The following is a 24863-nucleotide window of genomic DNA, read 5'->3' on the forward strand; positions in this document are numbered from 1 at the left end:
TGATCGCCTTTAGAGGACAATTGCTCCTTTCCATCCTTTGTTCGCCACACAAAAGGTAGGGCTAGAGTTACAACTCAAGGGGACATGTCCCTCCACCAAGCCAAGACACTGAACCTTGCTTGCTAAATATGTGTAATCTCATGAAATATGTGTAATCTCACAAAATAACACAATTTGAGAACTGGAAAGGATCTTAGCAGTGATCCAGTTCACGCTGTAGGGAATGCTTACTATAACATACCAGATTAATAGTCACCCAATCTGGAAACCCACCAAGAAAAGGGTACCATCTCAGTCACTTCAGTGGAGACCTTTGTCTAGGGTAATGGAGTCCACAGTAACTCCTCTTCTAAAGTCAAGCTTAATTGCTAAATCCATTACTTTATTGCCTGCAATGCCTTTTCTTGAAAAAAACATTAAATAATTTTTTTGTATTTTGAACTAAAAAAGTAGTGATGGACACCAACACTTCCATATACAAAGGCCAGAAAATTAGAATAATATATAAAACTGTGAATCTACAATATACAGATTGTTATTGAAAATATATTAGCAGGATATTTTAAAATATTTTACTATCTTATATGACATTTAATATATATTTAAAAATTTTTTATTTTCAGTTTCAAATTTCCCCCCATGACTTTAGAAAAAAATTGTTATTTTCCAACATACCCCTACATACCAACTGAATTCTCACTTTCAACAAAAAAAGTCAAGTAAAATGAAGAGACATAGCAGTAACTCCCCTTCGCCCACCTTTCCAAAAGGAAGAAGGTGTGTTTCATTATCTTTTCTCCCAGAATATGGTCTTTATAATTAACTAATCAAAGTTCATACATCCATATTTTCACTGATTTTTATTCATCATGTTTGCTTTGTGTAGCCCATCCCATCCCAAGCCATAAAAAGTAGCCTGGAGCAGCTTCTCTTGCTCTATCTGCTCTACCCACTCCAGCTAAGTTCATTTATAGGATCACTTCCTGTGGAGTTCTCCCTAGATCTTGGGGATAATGGGGGCAGAGGAAGGAGGCTAGCTGAACCACAGGCAAAGATCATAGATGACCTATACCTAGATAAGAGACTGTGGGCAAGAACTCTGGGCTCACACATTTGCATTTGTATTGACTTCTAATCCATGGGGCACAACCGTTTCTATCACCCCCTCTTTGTTTCCTATCCCAGCTTCCCTCCCCCATCTTAGGTTTCAGTTTTCTAGCTTGGAGCAAGAGGTCTCTTCACAGTTATCCAACCAGGAAACTGGGGGAAAGAGGGAGGGGGACTCGAGGAATCCTAAAAACTACCTCTGATGTCCTATCAAGACACTTTAATACAAGTTTAATACAAGCTCCTCGCCAGAGTTGTAAGAATACCAAATGCTTTTGCAGGGAAGAGGGGGAGGCAGATGTTTGGAGTACCCTATGCATCCTCAGAGCAGTCCCCTCCAAGGCTTCTCTCCTCCCCGCTCCCTTGCACACACTCCGCTGGAGGCCCACATCTGAGAAGAAGGCTCCAGCTTGGTGATGGGGAGGACACCCTTTTGGCATCCCCTTAGCTCGCTTCTCTTCCCATAATGTTGGGCTTCACAGTCCCCCTAGGAGGGAGGACAAAAGCAACTCTCTCTTATTCCCTTCCAATTCAGCCACTGTCTGAGCTGATCAGCTCCACCTGGGCTGCCTCCCGCTCCAGTTTTTGGCACAGCTCCAGGCGGTTCCTCAAATGGCACTGCCAATCTTTGCGCTCCGGAGGCCGGGGCCGGGGCCACAGCCCAAGCCAACGCGGGGCTATTCGAGAGTCCTCGGCGCCCAGGGCCCGGAGCAGCTGGGGCAGATCGCCGAGTAGGCGGAAACGAGGAAGAGTGCGCAGCGGCTGGGGAATGTCCCCCTTGGCACAGAGCTTACTAAAAAAGGCTAGCAGTGGAGGTCGCGCCCCTCCTGCGGTGCCTGGGCCGGGGTCGAGATAGCAGTTTAGGGCAGCTCCGAATAGGTCCTGGGGGTCCTGGGCACTCCCGGACCCGGCCCCGGCCCGCCAGCGGCGGTAGAGGTGGCTGCTGGTCCGACTCCAGAGGAGCAGCACGGTGCCCCGCTCCTGTGCCACGCGGGCTTGGGCCCCACACAGCCAAGGAAGGGGCCCCAAGCGGGCCACTCGCTCCCCCTCCCACAGGTCCAGGATTACGTCACCGCTCCCTCCCAGGGCCACCCTCAACATCTCGGCCAGGGCGCCCACCAGACGGCGGTGCGCTTCCGAGTCTGCAGAGTAGAGCAGCAGCACCGGTCTGGGTGGACCAGGGCCTGTGGAGAGAGCAGGGACAGAATGAGGGAGAGGATTAGGAAAGGGGGCGCTCCATCCCGCCCTTCCTTTCTGCACCCTAGCTCACGCCTGAGCTAGGGCAGGAGCGGTCCAGAGCCGAGGATGCATAGGGAGAGGAGAGGGAGGGCAGAGCTAGCTTTAGAAGTGGGATGAGGAAGGGCTTGCGAAGTCCTGATGCAGGAAGGTTCATATCCCCAAGTCCCTTCCCCTCCTCATACACCTCCTTCACCCTGCTGGCCACCTCACCTGTCAGTAGCCTCTGTAAGCCCCCGTAGTTCAAAGCCAGGATGGTCACCAGCAGGGCGGCCCCCATCAATATCCCCAGAGCCAGAAGCCCGAAGTGCCTGTGAGAGACTGAACCAGGCAAAAGTGAAGCCAGGATAGGGCTCCCCTCCCTCATCCCCTTTGCCATCTCTGACCCTGAGACTTACCATTGGGACATAAAAGGCGCTTCTGGGCATACTGGACATCTGACCGCCACACCTGCCCCATAAAGGTTCCACAATGAGAATGAAGGTAGGGTAGGGAGGAGGGGGGGTGGGTATGAGAAAGATTCATTACCAGAACACAGCCCGGGAAGCTCTGTAAAGGGATGATGAGATCTGACTTCGCTGGGCTGGAACCGTTAGGCTATGAGAACAAAGAATACAATGGTCATCCCCACACATGCAAATGTGGAAAGGGTTTTATAATTTTTGTCATGTTCCTCCCCTCCTTGACAGTGGATAGAGCACACCTGGAGTGAGGAAGACCTGAGTTTAAATCCTGCCTCAGACACTTACTAGCTGTGGGACCCTGGGCAAGTCCTGTCACCTGTTTGCCTCAGTTTCCTCATCTGTAAAATGAGGAGTGGCCTCTAAGGTTCCTTCCAGCTCTACATCTATGATTCTATGGTTTTATGATGAGGAATTCTTTCTGTTTCCTTTCAGCCTATCCTCATTCTTGAAGGGATGGAATCCAGACATATCTTCTCCATGAAGCAGTCCCTGATTACTGCAGCTTGCATTTTCTGACCTCCCATAGCACTGGCAGGATGGTACAGTAGAAAGTAGTGAGTCTGATGTCAGAGCACCTGTATTCAAATCCTAGGGGTGACACAGTATATGATCTTAGGCAAATTCCTTTATCTCTCTAGACCTGAGTTTTCTCAGTTACAAAATGAGGAGGCTGGACATGAAAAGAAACTAGAAAAGAAATGGGATTGGAGTAGGGGATAAGAGGTGGGATAAACGCAATAAATAACACCAGGAAAAGTCTTCTTGACTGATTGATTCTACCTGGTATACATACATACATACACACACACATATATATATATATATATATATATATATATATATATATATATATATATATATAAAATACTGATTTGACTATACAGTATACTGATTCTATCTAAAATATATAGACAAATGTCTGGTAATTGACACAACTATAGAAAGTCAAGTCATCCCTCAACAGAGAACTGACCAAAGGATGGCACTAAAGGGTTTCCAAAAGAATTGATAATTACAAATGACCATATGAAGACATGCCTCCAAGTTGCCAATAGTAAGAGAAATGCAAATTAAAACTACTCTGGTTTCATCAGTTAGGCAGCTAGGAGCACAAGACTTAGAGTCAAGAAGACCTGACTGTGTGTCTACTAAGTGTCAGGAAGACATTTACTGTGTTATGCTGGGCAAGACATTTAATCTCTCTTTTCTTTGGTTTTCTCATCTGTAAAATGGGGATAATAATCACATCTACCTCACAGGGTTGTTGTGAGGTCAGATGAGATAACATCAGTAAAGTACTTTGCAAACCTCAAGGCTGTATTATTACTGTTATCTTATACAAGGGATGGGGAGCCTGTGGCTTCTGAGGCCTCTCATACCATACAAATTGGCAGAGAGGACAAAACTGGGAGCAGCAAATGTTCTGTAGGAGATGGATGCACAGAAAACTTATGGACCCCTTTCTCAGAACAATGTTTTTAGATACATGAAATAAAATACATAGGTTTGCAAAGGCAACAAATCATATTGAACTACAGTTATCAAAATCATAATTTTAAAAACCACATCCATAGCTTCCAGGTCAAGAACTCCTGCTCTAAAACTTAGGTAAGCAGCCTTCAAAAAGCATCTGGTCCAACCTCAAGTGTTCTATGGGAAGCTTGGCATGCTGATTCACTCATTGCTGGTAGACACAAGTGGTTCAACTGTTCCTAAAAACAATTTGGAATTATGCAAGAAAGTGACTCTACTGTCCATACCTTTGACTCAGCAGTCCTACTACTGGGCATATACCTAAAGGAAGTCAATATATATCAGAATCTTTATAGCAGCACTCTTTGTGCTAGAGACAAAGAAATGGAGACAAAATGAGAACTCATCAATAGGGAAATAGCTAAAGCAACAACCACCCTATGGTATATGAATATAATGGCACATTATTATAGAGTAAGAAATGATGAACATGAGTGAATTCAGAGAAACATGGAAAGATTTGTATGAACTGATGCACTGTGAAATAAGCAAGCCCAAGAGAAATAGGGATAATGACCAAAAGAAAAGATTATTATAAGGAAGCCAGCTCTGAATGATAGGAAAAAAAAAACAAAGAAGGTCCTGGAGGACAGATAACAAAATATGCCTCCCTTGGCTCAGCAGAGGATTGGAATACTACACTAAATAGAATACAGCATATCATCCAAGATGGTCCCTCTAAGACTTATTTTTACTTAATTGTTTCTTTTTGTTACAAGGGAGAGTTTGCCCTAGAGGGGTAATGAAACGAAATAACCATGGTGTAAAAATCAAAAGAATCCATGAAACATAGTTTAAAAAAAGAAAAAAGAACTGTCCAAATGTATGGATCCAATTCTGCTCTTTGCTGAGGACTGACCAAAGCGAGTGGACTCAGTCTTCAGAGGGCAGAGGCGAGACTTCCAAGACACTATTAATACATCCTAAAGTTGTTCCACTGTATTACAACATCTGGGTTATATTGGATGAACTAGGGTGGCTACGGCCATGGTGTAGAGCAGAGGGGATATGTATATGTGTGTGTGTAAATACAAAATGGGGTATGGATGAACAGCTGGCTAGAACAGTGACTGACCAAATGTGGTAGTGGGGGGTGGGTGGGTGAGGGTTTGGATCACTTGCCATTTGCAACAGCTTGGTAAATTGACAGATGTGTCAGGAACTGAAAAGTTAGGAAATAACTGTTCCAAACAAATTAACAGAAGTCATAGTTGAAGACAGAGATTCTTAACTCTTATGGTGACATGAACCCCTTGGGCGTCTGGTAAAGTCTACAGACATCCTTTTCAGAATAATGTTTTCAGATACATAAAATAAAATCTATAGGTTTGCAAAAATAATAAATTATATTGAAATATGATTTTCAAAATTAAATTTTTTAAAGAAGCTCATGGCTCCTGGATTAAGAACCCCTGCTCTGAGACTTGATAAGAAACCTCAAAAGGCCTTTCCCCAGACCAGAAGAGCTTCCCTCACATCCCTAATAAATGGCCATTCAGTCTTTGCTTGAAAACCTCAAGGGACAGGGAGGTCATAACCTTCCACTTTTGAATTGTCTGACTATTTGGGAAGCTTTTCCTTACATTGAGATAAAACCAGCCTTTTCCTCATGGCGGCTGGTTCTGCTCTTTGGGGCCAGACAGAGCAAACCTCTCCGTCTTTCACAATAACCCTTCAAATACTTGACAACTAGGTCTCTTTCTAAGTCTTATCTTGATAAAGGGCAGAAAGATAATGAGACAAAATATAGAGGTAAACAAAGGTACTGCAGGGAGGAGCTTCATGCTTTCTCCCTAACATGATCACCCTCCCACCCCGCCGCCCCTCACACCTCTTGTGCTCAAGGGATGAAGGGAATGCTGGAACCGGGGAGAGTGGGAGGAAACGAAGCTTCTGGCTACTAGAGGAGATGGCAGAGACCAGTCTAGGCTTCAGGAACTGTACCTGACTGACAGAGTAAATAGGCAGCTGTGGATCGTAATGTTCCATCCCAGGGAGACACCAAGCAGCACTGAAAGCAGCTGGGGTCTTTGAGTGGAAGCGCAGGACCAGCTGTTGGTACTGGACATCCATGTACACATTCCAGGAGGAGGCTGTAAAGGGGTGAGCTACAGAGTTACACAGAGGGTAAGTTTTACACAAGTAGTTAGGATGGGGTAGGGGGTGAGAAGCAAAGTGTAACTAGAGGACTGATATGTTCACAGTTGAGTGAAGGTTAAACGGGGGATGAGGGAAGATCACAAGCTCACCATTCCTGTGGGGGCATTCAACATGGGTACTATTCCCGAGAGAGAACTAGGGAAGAGAGGAAAAAGAAAGTCATCAGGATGGAGGTAGAAGGGGAGAGAGACATTTTCCCCCTTTCATATGACCTTGCCATCTCCTGTTCAACCAAAGCACAAACTCTCCTTTTCCCCAGAAACTTCTGCTGTTAGAATCATACCTTGAAACAAAGATGTGGGTGCAAATCCACCTTCTCCAAAACGTACCACTGTTGGGAGAGAAGGGAGTCAGGTGAGAGAAATTCTGAGCTCCAACTTACCCCATCTCATGCTGTGGGGCTACAATATAATATACTGAAATCTCCCTTAATGATAAGGATGAAAAAAATATGTTCTCTTCTCTCCTTTGCCCTCTCCCTCCTTCTCTCCCCTCTCCCTTCACCCTCCCACCATATCTTTCTCTGTCTCTGTTATCTGTCCCCTTTTTCCCCCAGGCCACCTTGCTCCTTACCCCATCTGACTCAGAGACTGTGGCATTTGGAAAGTCTTCACAGGGACTCTGCCAGCTCTGTTTCTGGCAGAGGGAGGCCCTGAGCTTTACTGGACAGCGTAGGGTTAGGGTCATGGCCATCTGGTCCTGGTAGCTGTGGTCAGTGAACTTCACTGACCTCCAGAAGTCCATGATGTCTGTCAGCAAAAGATCTCCTGGTGAGTTGTTTGCTCACCCTCAGGTCTGTCTCTGTTTCATTCTACCAACTCTGATCTCTTGCCCCCTTCTCAGATCCAAGATGATTTCTCTGTTGTGGTGCTAGTGTGATGGACAAAGCAGATCAGGACATCCCAATGTCCTTTATATCTGATTCAACCCTAAAGCTAATGGCTCCCCAACATGTACTCTCTGCTCCACAGGCTGGTGTGCCTCTTATCTTCTTCTTCCCCCACTGCCACACGCAGACCATGTGATTTTATAGTTGCTGTTTTCTCCCCACTAACTATTCAATACTATCCACACTTCAGAGCCCAGTTCAAATCCCTCTGCTCCCACAAAGCAGTCCTGGATGGATCCAGCCTACCTGGTTTTCTTCCTTCTTCAAAATCTTAGAACATTTACAGTTTGTACCATACAACTGATCTCTTCCTTATTAGCTATCTTGTACTGTGTACCATTTCATAACACTCATTGAACAAGTACTCACTGAGTAGACAACACTGTATAGCCCGTCTCCCCGTCTAGGTTACAAGGAGGGAGAAACAAATACGACCTCCAAGGGTGTGATATTTGTTGACTGACTTATCAGAGTGTCAAGAGATAGGTGTCATTGTCATCTTGTCTCCCATTCCCAAGGTGCAAAAACAAGGGCTGCTCCTCCTCCAACTCCAACACCCAAGTCCCAGGGATAACATCATTTGGAGGAATTTATCCTTCGAGTGAAGGACTGGGATGAGGTTTGTGTGGGTCACTCACAGACTTCAGCTTGGTCCTTCAAAGGACATTGCTTCCTCCGAACACTGTCTTGGTTCAGGTATGCTGCCTGATGGAATGAAAGGGGGTGGCACTGGGTGCTCAGGGTGCAGACCTCTTTATACCACCTAGACCCCAAATCCACTTTGAGCTAGCCCCATTAGAACCCAATTATCTGGGGTCAGAGATAAAGAACTAGAGGATGTACTCAACATCCAAGAAGGGGACCCACATAAATCAAGAGAACCCAACTCCTTGAAGGAGAGGAAAAATCAGTAGGTGGGAGGCAAAATAAAATAAGAGTAATGATAACAGCAACATTTAATTTTCTTTTTTCCACCAAGAACTATCACAAACTGTTGGTTGCCACCCTCACCCTTTGGGGTTCATTTCCCCACCCTCAGCCTCATTTCAGTAATACCTCCTGAGGCATTCGTTGCTTTCATGTTGCCCCCACCTCCCTGACCTAGGCTACCCAGAGCCCCCTAAAGTGATGCTGGCCTCACTCTCCTTTGCATTCAGTTTATTTACCCATCAGCCATCTATTATACTGTGCCCTGTCCCACCCTGACATGTCCCATAGCTTTAGGTTCTTGTTTTCTGCTTTTCCATCTCATTTTATCAATTAATTTGTGTGAACCTGGGAGGAGGGGAATAGTCACTTGAAATCAAGATCCTTCCGTCAAATGACCCTAGTGGAGACTAGGTCTGAACTCTTAGGACAATTTAATAAATGATCATTGACTATTGACTGACTCAACATTCTGAAACAAAACTGGCACCCAGATCTGTCCTAGATTGGGTGCAAGAGACAAAGTGGTATAACAAATAAAATGCTGGAGTCAGTAATATTAGAGTTCAGGTTCCCCCCTCAGACACTAACTGCGTGACCCTAGGCAAGTTACAACCTCTTAAAATCTCTATCTCTTCATCTGTAAATTGGGGACAATAAAAGAATCTATAACAAGTGGTTATGAGGATCAAAGGAGAAAGTATATACAGCATTTTGGAAACCTTAAAATGCCATATAGATGTTAGCTTCTCTTCCTAGACTGTCCATCCCAGGCCTTTCCTCAACATCCCATGGATGAGTGAGAAGTGAGTCTCCAGACGTAGGGAGGATGAGAGCCAGGAACAGTCCATAGTCCCCTGGGCACTATGGAGAATTAAGAGGGCATGTATGCCTTATCAAAGTCTCAGCAATGCCATCTCTCACCTCTATGCAAAGACAGGGCAGCAGGAACTCATAGGGCAACTGGACCGTGTGACCTTCAGATACAGTCTCCTGTAGGAGAAGCAGAAAGGAGAGGAAAGGAAGATGCCTAAAGAAGGGCAGGTGCATTCTGATTGGGTATCTCCAGACCAGTAAAGAGGACCTGGAGGCTGAGGGATTGAGGCAGAGGGAAGTAGGGTCTAGGCTTGAAAATTCCCTGTGACAGCTGGTTAAATATGTCTAATTTGTCACACTAATTTCCAAAAGACTTTCTTTTTCCTCTGAAAAAATAGCCCTCCTTGGGGAGGGTCTATATTTTATGTTTAATAGTTTGCTTCCTCAGTCCTGTTCTCTACATTTTGCTGTCAATGATGTTATGGGAAAAGGATCAGAGACATAAACGAATAGACGAGGGCAGGAACGTCCCAACCCCAGGGCTGCTCGCAGGAGGCAGACTGACTTCCCTGAGGGAAACAGCCTGAACCAGGAAGTTGGATGCCAGGATTACCAGGCTATGCCATATGATATATCTGTGATCCTGTGAGGTTCTTATGACCACTGCCTGGTGTCAGAGGTGACAGCTACGAGCTACTGGGGGATGAAGCTCATTGGAGCACTGGGGCACAGGCCAGATCCTAGAATTCACTTGGAGAGCATGAGGGAGATGGAGAACCAGACACACAGGAGTTTGGAAGAAGACTAGACAAGAAAGTCAGGAGGCCTGAGTTCTAGTACCATCTAGTGACACTAACTCATTCAGTGCCCATGATTAACCCATTTGGGCCTCAGTTATGCTTATCTATAAAATGGGATTAATAATTTCCATTCTATCGATATTGAAGACTGATGCCCATTTCTTGACAGAGAAGTGATGGACTCAGTATGTAGAATGAGACACACATCTCTGGACATGGCCAATAAAAGAATTTGTTTTGTTTGAGCAACTTTATTTATTATGAAGCATTTGGGGTTTTTTTTGGTTGCTTTTTTTTCTTTGGTGGGGAGGGGTAATGGGAAGGAGAAAAAATAGATGCCTGATCATTGCAAAAAAACTAATTTAAACACCAAAACAAACAAAATAATCACCTGTCCTACTAATTTCACTGGGGTCCTATGAAGATCAAAGGTTAATAATATGCACAAGAGGGCTCTGAAAAACCTAAAGCACTATGCAACTATAAGGGGATGTTATAAAGAATTTTGCTGATCCTTTTCACCTCAAAACCTTGGCTGGAATTTCAGTTTCATTGCTTGTCATAGTTCCAAACTCAGCAATCTTTCAAAGATTAGGTGTCATGTCGTTAATCCTTGTTCGGCCAGAGTCACGAGTCGCCAGAAAAGCCCCCCTCCCTTAAAATATGCCATAAACTTCATAAAATAACAGAAGATGTTATTGGGGCCAGCACTAATGGATTTAATTATACAGAAAAATTTTTAAACATTTGAACAATGCAAGCAAAAAGCCTAAGATAAAAAGAAAAACCAAGAGAAGAAACAAAAACATTTATGAACAATACGTTGGGCACATCTTGACTTCCAGAATGTATAAGAACTGATAAAAGAGCAGTCAAGACAAGTGGATGGGGCCAGCCTAGAGTTAGGAAGACCTGGGTTTAGGTCCTGCCTCAGTGTCAGGATGGTATGTAGGTGACCAAAAGGAAATCACTTAACCTCACAGTGCTCCAAACAAGTCTCTAGATAAATTACAGATGAAATGGAGCTCTATATGGGGGGGGGGGGGGCAGTTTTCCATGTCAAGAGTTTCCTCACACTAATGAAATCACAGATCTAGATCTCCCCCCATAAAACAGGGGGTAAAAGTAAATATGTACCAAGTTATTAATAGTTAAAAAGGATAGGGAGACAATTCATAAAAATGTAATGGAACTAGAGAACAGGTAATGAAACTTTCCCCCTTCTCATGGCAGAGCACAGGGGACAGAAGAGTGTATATAATGTCAGATACGATCACTACATCTATGATGTATGTGTGTGTGTGCATGTGTATACATACACACATTATATATACTATATACATAACACATATATATGTGTATATATATATATCCATACATACATACATACACACACAGAGAAAGAAGTTACAAGAAGGGTTGGATACGTTCAATGATTTTTCAGAAGTCATTGTGCTGTATAACCAAAAGGCATCTCAAAATATTTTTTTTAAATAAAAGTTCTAAAAGGAAAAAATAGGCAATTTATGGAAAAAGAAAGCAAAAAATAAATAAATATGAGGACACATCTAATCTCACTAATAATTTTTTGGGGAGAAGCAATCAGTATTTAAGTGACTTGCCCAGTCACATAGCTAGTAAGTGTCTGAGACCAGACTTGAACTCTAGTCCTCCTGGCTCCATAGCCAACATTCTATCTGCTGAAGCACCTAGCTGCCCCTAATAATTAACCTAATTAAAAGAGATGAGAACGAAAACTACAAAATACCTCCACACATGCATGAAACTATCACAATTAAACAAAAAAAGAGAAAACTAATGCTGTAGGCATACTCTCCAGTGCTAAAGTAATATTTCTGGAAAGCTAACTGGTCCAGTGTGACAAAACTGGTCATGGCTTTTGACTGGGTGATCCATCCCACAGTTGAGACTACATACCAAGAAAAAAGTTAAAATGAAGAATGGTCTCTATGTATAAAGATTTTTATAGCAACACTAGTTAGAACAGTGAGACTCAGGAGGGAAAGAGATATGAATGACTGCAAAGTTGCCCAGTGGATTTGGAATTGGGGACTCCTATCTCTACTGCAAGGGCACCCATGTGACCAACCTGGGCACAAGGTAAAATGAAATGGATGGACTATAATATGGCCTCTGAAGTCATTCTAAGCTCAAAATCCCACTTAAGTATGTGTATATATATATAATATATATATACACGCACACACATATACATGTATATGCATATACGCATACATATATGTATATATACATATGTGCAAATGTACATGTATATATAGATCTCCATCTCATCTGCATACATGTATGTACATATAGGATAAGTTACAGGTGAGATGGAGATCTGCATTTACATGTTTTATTTTAAATTGGAAACTTCACAAGAAGGACAAGTTTTTTCAAAGTTGCCATTCATTTGAGCTGATAAGCTCTCTTTCCTACGCTTTTAAAATTCTGAACTTAACACAAAAAACACCCCCAAAATTATTTCCATTACAAAGTAGAACACAAAATAGTATATGAAACCATAAATATCTATTCCATACTACTTGTTCTTTTTAAAAAAAAGATAACATAACTTTCAAAATTATCCTGTTTCCTTCCATTCCTTTCCTTCTGTGCATTTCTTAAAAAGTTTCGGTATTTTTTTTCAGCATCACCAATACCACCTCCTCTCCCTCTTCCCCAAAACATTTCTATTAAAAACAAAAGGAAAACAACCCCCACCTCGTAACAAATTAGCAGAGTCAAGCAAAACAAACCCCTTCAATGGCCATGGCCAAGCTCCTTCTGAACCCTGAGCTCATCCTCTCTCTGCCAGGAGGGGCTCACAAGACAAGTTTCTCTTTGAAATGCATCTGCACATATTCTCAGCAGGTTCAGCCTATCATATTTTATGCAATGACTTTCATGACATAAAGGCACAGAGAGAGACTGGAATAGGGCAGGAGAGGGTAGACATAATAAATAATAAATAACCCTTGGAGAACAGATGTGAGAAAATGAAAAAGGATGGAATTTTGCTGAAGGCTTTGTGGGACCCTCCCATAAAGACATTATTCTCTCCTGGAAGGCACTGGGGTAGCAGAAAGACCACTTGGACTTAGAGTCAGAAGACCTGGATCAAATTCCAGCCCCTCCACAGCGGGCAGCCAGTAAAATTCAAATCACCTAAGCTCTCTAAATCTTGCCTCATCTGTAAAATGGACATAATCTATATTTGCAGATATACATCATTTGGTTGTTATAAAGAAAGCACTTTTAAAGCTATAAAGTGCCACATAAAAGCCAATTCTTTGTAGGATTACTTTCTTCTCCTTTCCCTGAGAATGCCCTCCAGGTATCCTTGGACTCTATGACTATCTGGCCAAGGGATTGCATTTTTTTACCTGTTTGTGGAAGGGACTGCTCAGTTCCTCACACTCAAGAACCCACTGGTGGCAAAGCCTCACGGTGATATCAGGGCCCGGGGAGGCTGTAACCCGAATAGCTCTCTCTTCCAGCAGTAGCACAAAGGAGAACTCCGGACCTGGAGGAATCAGATGGAACAGCCCTGACCCTCAGCTCTGAACAGGCCCTGGCAGGCTTGACCACTGCTGCATGGGCATCCTTTGGGGGGAGGTCTACCCCCAGAAAGCATACCCTCGTGCTCACCTCTACGCCCTTGGGAACCAGGCAACTTCGGAATCCCATCCACTATCTCTGGTGGGCTGAACTGGGTCCTTTTTAAGCGTAGGCCAGAGCTGGGCACAGCTGGGAAGGAGACAGCAACATGGTGGCCCCGCCTAGCCAGGCAGCAGTCACATAGCAACTTCCACTGAAGACAGAAGACAAGACAATCTTGTATGAGCACCATTGTTTCCACCAGAAGGTGAATTTCTTGAGAGAACAGACTGAGTTTTTGTTTTTCTTCCTACCCTTATCACATTTTAACCCCACAGGCACGTTAAATACATATTTATTAATGATTATCGTGAGCTATAAAGCACAATAGCCTTGAACTAGATGTCAGAGATCTGACCTCCTCCTGTTGAATACCTGTGTAGCCACAGGTAATTCACTCAAGGCCTCAGTTTTACTATCTGTAAAATGAGAAAAATAACCCATCTCCTCCTTCCTTTCCCATATCTTCCACCTAGACAATGAGAGGATGGGATGAGGTGATAAAAGTGAGAACACTTTGGCAATAAAAGTATTAGAGAGATCAGGGCACAGACAGGTTGCAGAATGAATGGGGTGGGGGGGAGAATGGAGGGAGAGACAGGCTACCTGGGCAGTGGTTGGCATCCCGACTTTCATGCACAGCAGGAATTTATTGGACTTATGAGATTTCCGCACGAGAAAATGAAGCCAGGGCTTTCGAAGGTCTGAGGATGGGGTAGGAGAAAAGCATCACTGGGGATCTATAGTCCCTTCAGAAGTCATAGGATATAGAATTAGAAGTAGAAGGAACTTCAGAGACCAGGTAGTCCCACTCCCTCCATTTTACAGATGAACAAGCTGAGGCCAAGAGAGATTTTTGATTTGCCCAAGACAACAATATCTGAGGCAAGATTTGGATCCAGGTTCCCCTGACTCAAATGGAAATTCTAGCCTCTATCCCCACTCTGCCTCCCTTTCCTAATAAAGCATACTAGATATTAGAAACTGTTATTTGAAGAAACAGCATGGTGAAACGGATGTAATGCTGGCTTTATAGCCAGGAAGACCTGATTTTGAATCCCATCTCAAAGACATGACCTTGGGCAAGTCATTTATCCTCCTCTCTCAGCCTTGGTTTCCTCATCAGTAAAATGGAGTTGACAATAACCCCTACCTCATGGGTTGTACTGAGGAGCAAATGAGATACTGTTTATAAAGAACTTTGTCAACATGAAAGCACTCAATAAAATTTATGAACTTTAAAAATTCAAGAGAAAGATGGGGCTACTATAGGAGGGCAGACTAAAAAGACTGAACCTCTTTGTAGATAATCTTAGCATTTTACATTTCAGACCAATCTGAGTCAGTGCTGTAGTCTGGTCAGACAGGGCTTCTTGCCCCCAAATGGGCAGTGAGGTGGGACGTGGATAGAAATAGCCAGAGTGACAGATAAGTTTGGTAAATACCACTCCCAACTTCAAAGGATTCCACTAACCCACATGGTTACTCTTTCCTGGCTTACTCACTAGAGATACACCAATAAAAGGCTCCAGATCTCTAGACCTACCTGGAGAAAACGTCCCATAGACTCTAACCTCCCTGAGCTGTTCAGAGGCAGTCTTATATGTTCTCTGCAGGTTTGGGTGTCTGAGATTTAACCATGTGTTTTCATCCTACCTACCTGAAATCAACATTAAGTTGGTGGATGGAATGGAATGACAGTCAAATGGTCAGGGCACATGAATCCTCAAAACCTTAGTCCACCAAATCAGGGTGACCACAATTGGCTGTTTCCCTACACCTCCCTCTTCATCTCCTACCTCTGACTTCCTTCAAAATTCTGCTAAAATTCTACCTTCTTCAAAAAGCCTTTCTTGGTCCCCCTTAATGCTAGTACCTTTCTTTCCTCTGTTGATTATCTCAACTTACCTAGCATATATCTTGTTTGTATGTAATTGTTTAGACCATGAGATTCTTGAGAGTAGGAACTGCTTTTGCCTCTTTTTTGTATCCCCACCACTTAGTCTAGTGCCTGGCACACAGTAGGTATTGAATAAATGTTTGTTGACTGACCTAGGTTCTGTATCTGTACCTTTTGATCCTAGACTTAACATAGTCTTAACTTCAAAGGATATAGAAAGGTCCCCAAATCCCAGTGTACTAAAACTAAGTTGGAGAGTACCACTTAAAGATTGCAGGAGGTAAACTGAGGCTAATAAAAGGATGTCCTGCACTACACAGAGAACTCAGGAAAGGCAAATTCATGACTCAAAGAATTACTAAAGACTGAAGATGTGAAAAATTTCAAATAAGATTTGAAAGATACATAAGATTGTTTTGGCACATCCTTAATCTGTTTAGAGTTCACAAAGAGTAAGTGAACACGCTTTTCCACAGGTAACACAGAAGTAAGACTAATGAACTGGGAAATGGGAGATTTATGTACTACAAGTCCTGGCTCAGTCACTAAATAGCCATGTGACCTTGAACTAAGAATTTTTCTTCTCCAGGCTTTGAGCTACCCCATTTATAAAATAAAGGCATTGAACTAGATGATTTCTGAGGTTCCTCCTAGCTCTAAAATCCTATGACTTCATTTGGATTCCTATAACAGACAAATCGGGACTCAAAGGACCCTAAGTTTGAATTAAGATCCCAGATCTTAATCCCTCATTTCTAACATTATTTCTCAAAATGTTTCTCTTCCCTTCTCCAAGTGCCCACTCACTAAAGATGAATGGATTATCTAATAGCTTTAATATTACCCCAACCCATCCAGTGGGAACTGACTGGTCCCAAAGGGTGAGCCTTCCATCCTAGGGGTCTGTTCTTCATACCTGGCATGTTCAAAGCAAGTTGGATGTGGAAGCAGAGTGGGCATCGCCGAGCCAGAGAGCACTGTGACCTTTTGGACAAGACCCCATTCTGGTGAAGATCAAGAGTAGAACTTTCTGCAAGGGATTAGGAAGAGGGACAAACATTGGGGACTCAGGTACACTTACTTCTCTGTACTAACCAGAGAAACTAGTTAGGGCTCAAGTAGGGAGCACAGGAGACTCTAAAGATTTGAAACAAGTTTTTTGTTTGTTTGTTTTTTTAACCAAAGAGAAAATAGACTCACCGATAAAATGGTCATCCTGCCATGGCTGGGGGCCCAGGGGCCAGGGTGGAAAGGAAGAAAAAGAGGCATTAATAATAAAGGCTGTCAGGGAAACACTAGCCCAGGATCTCTGTCACAAACTGTCCAGGGGAAGAGTCATTGGGCTACCATCCCACCCTCTCAGGTCACCTGCTGGTTCCACCTTACATGTGCTACACACCCACCACCAGCACCTTGAAGTTGTAGTCCAAGCAGAGACATTGGGGGCAGCAGAGGAGGACAAGGGGGAAGAGGGAATGAAGTTGAGGAGAATCTTTGCCAGAGAGAGGGCAGATGGGGGGGGGGGTAGGCAGGCATTGTCCCCAGTGCTTCATGTCCTTACCATGTGGGAAGACTGAAAACAACGGGGCCCCCACCAGTTGGCATGAGAGGACCTGTTCCCAGCAGAGCCAGAGAGGCTGATGAGAAGAAGCAGGGAGGGAACAAGGAGGGGATCCCTCCCCATGAGCCTCAGAGAGATCAGCGCACTGGGAACATGGCTGCATTGCTGGAGATGAGCTGCCAGATGTCCCTCTTCAGTACAGGACACTCCAGCCTGAGCCTGCCCCTGTGCCTGCCCTGAAGCTCCTCCTCAGCTGCTCACCAGCCGGCCAAACCACATTCCTTTTCTTCCGAGCTAAGGCTTGTTCTGAAAAGGCGTTCTGCTCCCAGGTCCAGAAGAGCCAAAGACTTCCAGAGGCTGCTTTGCCCTCTAGGGTGGAGCAGGGCGGTGAAGGACAGGGTCCAAGTTTAAGGGAAAGGTTGAGCTGTGCCCACAGATAGGGAGGAGTGTCTGGCAAGACTGTCTCCCTAATCTCTCCCGCCCCTCATCTTCACCACCCTGGAGCTCTTGTTTTTTCACCCATCTGTCTCGCAGCCCTAAATCTCAGAAGGGAAAGATCTCAAAGCATGTGCTCAGCGCTAAGATCTTTCCACTCTAATTCTGGGGAGCCGCTTGCCACCTCCTCTCTCAATCTAGCCTGACAAGAACTAATTTTCTTCCTCCTGTTAACCTATGGATGGATCTCTTTTTGGTCTGGGTACTCTGAAAGAAAGGGTTTAAGTCAGAGGGACCCAGGAAGCTCAAGGTCCCATTTCTCCAGACAGCTGAGTCAGACAGTTCCAAAATTTGCCCGTGAGCCCTGGAGATAGGGGAGGGGCCCCTGTACAATACTGACCTGGTTTCCTGTGGTTTCCTGTGCTGGAAAAAAAAAAATGCTGGGGGAGGGGGCTGACAAGGTTCCATCATTTGTGGGGACCCTACCATCCCACAGCTTCCTCCTTCTCATGCCCCATTCAAACAGCCTCAGCCCCCACCTTTCAGATAAACGTCTATCCATAGGAGTTTGGAGGACACCTACTGAGTTATTTTGTGAGGTCAGGGAGCCTGCCAAAGCAGTCGAGAGAACAAAGAAACCTGGGGGACAGGATGATGCAAGAACATTTGATTTGGACTCAGGACACTTGGGTTGGAATCTTCTTTCTGCTACTGTCTAGCAAATGACCTTGGGCACCTGAGTAATTTTCCTGCCCTGAGACTTACCATCTGTAAAATCAGGAGACTTGGATTTAGGGATCTCTAAGCTCCTTCTGGGTTCCGAAGTCTAGCATCTCTTGTCTTGTGGCTTCACACCTCAGCCTCTGAGACCATCAGTACCAGATAGTGTCTGGCACATTATAAGTGTTTTCATAAATGGTTGTTTAATGAATGAATGAATGAATAAAGGCAGGCAGGCTATTTTGAACCAGGAGTATTCCCCTACCTCCTGAAGTTGGGAAAACAAGAAGGAAAGAATGGTGTTGGAGTTCTCACAGCGTTAACAAGCCAACAGATTTCACTGCTTACCATAAATGGAAGGAGTGCAAACAGAAAGAGGGTGGATAGCTGGGTGGAGCACAGGAAACAATGACTTTTCTGAGATGGCAAGGATTGTTGGCAGGTGTCAGTAAGAAGGAAAAGGGACAAAAGGGAATAAGCATTTACTTGTCACCTAGTATGTGCCAGACCATGTGCTAAGCACTTTATGGATATTTTACTGGATTCTTACAACAACCCTGGGAGGCTGGAGCTGCTATTACTGCCGTCTTACAGAGGAGAAAATTGAGACAAACAGGGTTATGTGACTTGCCCAAGGTCATACAACTAGTGTCTGAGGTTGGATTTGAACTCCAATCTTCCTGACTCTTGGCCCTGTGCTCTATGCATTGCATCAACCAGATCTTTACAGTTAGAAGAATGCTAATGAGGGTAAAGAATGTTTTCTCTACAGGAACATGGTAGTGAGCTGGTTAACCTTTCAAACATGGTGCCTCTCATCTGTTAGCTTATATCATAATCAAATGGTCCAGATTTCATACTCTAACCTGTTTCAGACCCATGTATGCTCTGGCCCAGAGATAATTAGGAAGACCCTGGGCCTCTTCAGTTGTAGCAGGTCCCAAAGTACCAACTCTATAAGCATCAGATGCTCCAATGAGATCTGACAGAACAGCCATGCTGAATGTGAAGGGATGTTTGCCTGGTGTATATCTGTTTGACACTGCTCCCGTTTGTCTGATTAGCACCTTTACTTTTGTTCTTCTGGAAGACAATCAAGTCCTAGGAAACTGGAGGAAAGAAATCTCAACAGAGAGACCCAGCCTTATCATCCTTGTGGGTTGGGCCTTGATCTTTTTGCTGAAAGGATGAAATCAACTAGCATTCATGGTTAGAGTGACAGAAGTAATCTGAGTTTCTCTGCCACTTTACTATGGAATATATGCAATGATGCTTCATCACTGCCTCGATTAACAGGAAGTAACACCTGTTATAAAGGGGGCTTCTATTCAGGGAAGGTGGTTAGGAAATATTTGAGGTAGAAAAAATTCCAGCAATAAAGCATTTTGAAAATAATGTCTGAGGTAGATGACAATTCATCTCATTCCTATTCATTTCCAAACTACTGGAATGCTCAAATAACTAATTTATTTTCCCCAAGTTATTTTCCAAGGATTGATGTTCATAAGGACTTAAGGTACAAGAACCTGAAGTACTTTCTAAAATAAAAAAATTATGCTTGTCATGTCATAGCTAGTATTGTGTATTTTAACTGCATTTTAATTTGTAAAAATTGGCAATCTATGTACCTCTCTATGTATAAAAAGTAATCTCCTAGTCTTCCCTCCCCTTCCCTATGCTATGGATAACCACCTTTCTTCAAGGTTTGGGTAAGCTTCTCTGGCTGAGCCCTCCTGATATCCTCACCCACAACAACTTTGCCTTTCTTTAGTTCTTGCCTGGACAGTCTGAACAGCTCAACGAATGTTGTCAACCAATTGTTTAGCTTGTATTAACAAGCTTCCTTAGATTGTAAACGCACTGTGAGAAAAGACTACGCCAGTTATACTGTGTCCTACTGAACAGCATAGCACAGTGCTGAGCACAGAGGAGATGCTCCCCAAATGTTGACTGATTAACCAAAATATTCACTTAAAAACAATACTTCAAGCCTCAAATGAGATAGTAGATGAAAAGCACTTTGCAAACCCCTTACCACTAAAATCCATGTGAGCTATTACATTTCAAATGTCAAGAGATAACACTTGTACCCACAATGACCCCAGTGAAGTCAAGAGTGTGAGGCTAGAGACCAGGAACCAGGTTTCTCCACTTCTAGTTTCTTAATATACACCACACTGATTTATTTTTCAAGATCTCACTCATTTCTTTTTTCCCCTTTTTATTCAGAATTTAAGCTCCAAATAAAATAGGCATTTCCATATACATGGTCGGGCAGAGAAGAATATTGTACACACAACTGCAGATCTCTATGATGTACAGGTTGTAACTCTGTTTCACCCACTGAAAAGAACAATTTTGGGAACGTGTACTTTACGTTACTCCAAATCTGATCAAATACAAAGCACGGATGGTCAGGGCACAGTTGAATTTTACTGAGTTTCTTTTTGAGTCATGATTCTTGGCATCAGAGACCACAACCTACAGTTATTTCCTTCCTATAAAGGATGGAACCTGATTTATTACCAGCTTCTGCTTGGTTTCTGCTTGTCTTCCTGGCTGTAGGAAAGGAGTTGAGGGGATTGAAGGAAGGAGTAAAAGAGATGATAAATAGGAGATGAAGATGATAATCCATCCCTAAAGGGAATCCTGAAGAGCCAAAACCTCATTTGTTCAAGCCACAGAATGAGACCATCCAATCCTGGCCAAAGGGGACCTCATCCAATTTCAAGAGCCCTCCATCAACACAGCCTTTCAAACATAAAGCTGAGGGAGGTAGGAAGTGTTTTCTGGAATCACAGCCTCATGTGCACCTGCTGCCAACCTTATTAGGCCAGAGGCTTGGAGAATATTTCAGGACTCGTCCCTCTACCCTCCCATTCTTCTCAATTTGAGGCCCAGCCTCCCCTCCCCGCTCCCCAATCCCATGCCCGATTTACAGTCTATAGTCCATGTGTCAAACTTCATTTACGCTTCTTCTCCTGTGTACTGGTGAACCAGGAGTCCAGTAGTTTCTTACTATAGTAGAGCTGCCAGGCATGCACCTGGACAGCCACTACCAACACCAGGTACATGATGGAGACAGCAGAGATGCCAAAGATGACACGGTATGCCTTGCCATGGAGGTACAGCTGCTGTGCAGCCGGAAACATCTCCATGGTGCCATAGATGAGAGGGGCAATGGAGAACAACCCTGTGCTAATCATGGAGAGCACCAAGTAGCTTATGTTGTTTCGGGGGAATGAGAGCAAGCCGAAGCCAGAGGGCACGATGCTCAGCAGGTAGGGGTATTCCCACTGGTAGGGCATGGCAACTTGATCATAAGACAGGAGCTTCAGATGCCCTACACACATCTGGGCTGCTAACAGGAGCCAAAGACCTATGTGAATGTAGATCAGCCTCTTAATCTCAGTCTTGAAGGTAACACTGTGGGACAGAGCAAAAGCAAAAGAAAGCATTTAGAGTCCAGGGGATACTGGGGTACCAGTTTGGGGAAGGCCCTTTTCCTAATACATACACATGTATCTTTGTTTCAGCTTCATGCTCTGGTGGGAATCAGGCTGGGGAAGGGATGCGTAAGACTGGGAGGTCTGTAGTGAGAAGTTTAGGGGCCACACGGGAAGCAATTTGGGAGGAATTTCACCCACACATGACCTATGGGAATGGGCAAGTCTGGATGGGCCACTGGATAGAATCTGCAGAGATGGGGAATAAAAATTAGGTGATGCTAATCTACTAAGGAATTCCCACTTCTCTTAGAGAACACTCCTTGAGGGCAGATTTGTTTCATTTCATGCATTTTTTATCCCCAGTGACTAACCCCTGGCCTGGTGAATAGTAAATGCTTAATAAACTCGGGTTGATGATTAATGACAGGATTATAGGCTTCAAGTAACTGGGAGGACCTTGAGAAAGCACCAGATCTTGCTCACCTCTTACCTTCCCCATCAGACAATAAACCTGGGTGATGTCTGGATGATTTCATGAGTTTTGGTTGGAGGAATGGAGGGGCAGTCTGGGACAAATGGGTGGGGGATGGGGGGGAACCCAATTACAGGGCAGAGGTCAAGTGCTAGACTGGAGAGAGTAAACTTCGGCCAATCCCTGCCGGTCCCGCCCCCAAAGGTGGACAAACTCCCCAACAGGAATCATACTTGTTTCGTTTAACTACGTCTATATGAAACGGGTCTTGGATTCTTTTTTTTGGGGGGGGGGGGGAGGGTGGGATGAAGGGAGAAGTGGGAAAAACAATGCCTGAAAACTGAAAAAAAAAAAAAAAAAAGAAAATTAGAGTGAATTTCTTTTCTATTAAAAAATAGCACTGGTGGGCACTGGACAGCGCTCAAGCGTTTGAATGAGTGGGGGAGGGTGGTCCAGGACACAATTTTTAAATGAGTACGGGATGAACGGAACTGGGTGTCAATGGGGCGCATGCGGGGCCGCACCCAAGGAAAGCCCCCACCCCAGCCCCCCAGGAGGGAGGGGCTCCAGGCAGGTTCCCGGATGCAGCAGGGTCACCCCCCCTCCCCCACTCCATCCCGCTCCCCACCCCCGGACCCCGAAGCTGGGAGGCCCAGCCAGAGGCCGGGGCTGCCGGCGACAGGGCGCCCCTCTCCTACCTCATCTGGTAGTGCGAGGCCACACGCTCCCGGTGCCGATAGTCGCTGCCGTCGGTGCCCGCCGCCCGGGGCCCCGCGCGGGATGCCATCGCCCCAAGCCCGAGCTGAGGCCCAGAGACCTAGCGTGAGAGCGAGGCTGCCCGCCCGACGGGCTAACTCAGCCGAGTCTGGGCCGAGCGCAGCCGAGCGGGAGCCGAGCCCGGCCGAGCGCAGCCGAGCGGGAGCCGAGCCCGGCCGAGCGCAGCCGAGCGGGAGCCGAGCCCGGCCGAGCGCAGCCGACCGGGAGCCGAGCCCGGCCGAGCGCAGCCGAGCTGGAGCCGAGTCTGGTCAAGCCCAGCCCTTCTAGCACCTTCGCCTCCCTGCGGAGGGAGGACTTCCGGTCTCTCTAGGCGCTCGGAAGACCAACTCGGTGGTAGTGTCTTGTCTATGAGTCATCTTTCGCGGTCCTTGGATTCACAAGTGGATTTTCGGATAAGATTTATGATTTCTGCCCTAGATCTGAGGGAAGCCACTGCTTTGCCATATCCTCCGGGGCACTGAATTGGGTGTCTGAGCTTCCAGGAATCTGTGCTTTGTTCCAGGACAAGATAAATAGTTTTTGGCCTGGAGAGTTTGCCCAGTGGTGCGGGTGGGTCTGGGGCGAGGCAGGGAGGGATTGGAGGTGGGGAGGCAGGTCATAAGCATCCGAGGTGAGAAGGACTATCTAGTTATCTAGTCCAACCACCTACATTTTCCAGATGAAAAAAACTGAGTCCCGGAGAGGTGAGGAGAAGTTAGTAGCAGGTCTGGGATATGAACTCAAGTCCTATAATCTTAAAGCCCAGCGCAGCTGATCTGGGATGAGCAAGGAACACTGTGCCCCCCCACCCCCACCCCCGTCATTTATTTACGCTTGCCTCATCCCAAGGCCAGACTGAGGTCTAAAGAGCCCAAGGGATCTCCGTTTCCTATGCCTTCTGTTGAATGTATTTTCACAAATATTTGTGCTTTTGCAATAAAAATATCTTGATTCATCCGTGGTATTAATCGTTCACTTTGTATAAAAAAAATCAACATTTTGGACCTATTTCTTATGTATACACTTTGCCGATCCTTACTTAGCTAATATAATTACATATTATATGTAATCTATAAAAAAGGCAGGCATAGTGTGTGTGCGGATAGATAAATATATAGATATTTTTGCTGTTGGTCAGTCATGTCTCATTCTTGTGACTGGTGGAGCATATTGTCCATGTGGATTTCTTGGCAAAGATTCCAGCGTGGTTTGCCATTTTCATCTCCAGTGGATTAAGGCAAATGGAGGTTAAGTGACTTGCGTCATAGACAGTAAAAGTCTGAGGCTGAATTTGAATTCAGCTCTTCCTGACTGTAGGTGAAGGGCTTTATCCACTATGCCATCTAGCAGTGGTGTGTGTGTGTGTGTGTGTGTGTGTGTGTGTGTGTGTGTCTGTCTGTCTGTCTGTCTGTCTGTCTTTGTATATACATTGCCAACAGGAAATCACAACTTCATAAAACATGCAAGTATGAGATCACAGCAAAGAAGGGAGAAGACAGACAGCGATCCTCTCCAAAATGGGAGTAGCATGGGAGACGGAAAAGAGCAGTAGGGGTGGGGAAAGGACAATTCCCTCCCAAAGGGGAGGACAACTCATGAATTAGAATACAGTAAAAGCAACATTCTCTTCCCTTGGGAACTGCTAGACTATGAAGATATAATGGTTTGCTTATCTACAAGGGTTCCAGTGGCACAGTTTCTCAGTCTGGTACAGACTGTCTTATTATGCCTATCTTGAGTTCTAAGGACACACAGAGAGTTCAGCTTGAGGTGTAAATAAAAATTCTATCAGCTGCGGAGTGGGTCTCATCCTCCACACCGCTGGGCCTCTTGCATACTCTCAGTCCAGTGTTTCTGGATAATGTCAACTCAAAAAGATAGATTCAGGGGATCCTGTAACAACAACAACAGCGCACACTTACACACACACCTCAAGTCGGTGTGTGTACTTTTCTGA

At 44.7% G+C, this 24863-nt stretch overlaps 2 protein-coding genes across 5 annotated transcripts; both read right to left on the bottom strand.

Annotated features, from left to right (window-relative positions):
- Nucleotides 1-845: 845 nt before the first annotated feature.
- IL17RE (interleukin 17 receptor E) lies at nt 846-20343 on the bottom strand. 3 transcript variants are annotated; one of them, XM_072598525.1, is made up of 16 exons: nt 17075-20343; nt 16714-16738; nt 16430-16543; nt 14220-14317; nt 13605-13767; nt 13340-13479; nt 9241-9309; nt 8028-8094; nt 7074-7249; nt 6784-6831; nt 6590-6635; nt 6285-6433; nt 2872-2940; nt 2742-2793; nt 2557-2664; nt 846-2291 (listed from the first exon to the last, which is right to left on the bottom strand). In XM_072598525.1, exons 1-16 carry the CDS (start codon nt 17195-17197, stop codon nt 1639-1641), a joined length of 2100 nt encoding a protein of 699 aa, XP_072454626.1. In that variant the 5' UTR covers nt 17198-20343; the 3' UTR covers nt 846-1638. The 3 variants fall into 3 exon arrangements, with proteins under 3 accessions (XP_072454626.1, XP_072454625.1, XP_072454624.1); XM_072598524.1 differs by having other exon boundaries at nt 6285-6448; XM_072598523.1 differs by having other exon boundaries at nt 2742-2940; nt 6285-6448.
- Nucleotides 20344-20433: 90 nt separating this feature from the next.
- Nucleotides 20434-23095, bottom strand: JAGN1 (jagunal homolog 1). 2 transcript variants are annotated; one of them, XM_072598537.1, is made up of 2 exons: nt 22849-23095; nt 20434-21655 (listed from the first exon to the last, which is right to left on the bottom strand). In XM_072598537.1, the coding sequence occupies exons 1-2, from the start codon at nt 22935-22937 to the stop codon at nt 21193-21195; spliced, it is 552 nt and encodes a 183-aa protein (XP_072454638.1). In that variant the 5' UTR covers nt 22938-23095; the 3' UTR covers nt 20434-21192. The 2 variants fall into 2 exon arrangements, with proteins under 2 accessions (XP_072454638.1, XP_072454639.1); XM_072598538.1 differs by lacking the exon at nt 22849-23095 and adding an exon at nt 21747-21770.
- Nucleotides 23096-24863: the final 1768 nt, after the last annotated feature.

This window comes from Notamacropus eugenii, chromosome 3 (genome assembly GCF_028372415.1).
Source record: "Notamacropus eugenii isolate mMacEug1 chromosome 3, mMacEug1.pri_v2, whole genome shotgun sequence".
NCBI classification, from domain to species: domain Eukaryota; kingdom Metazoa; phylum Chordata; class Mammalia; order Diprotodontia; family Macropodidae; genus Notamacropus; species Notamacropus eugenii.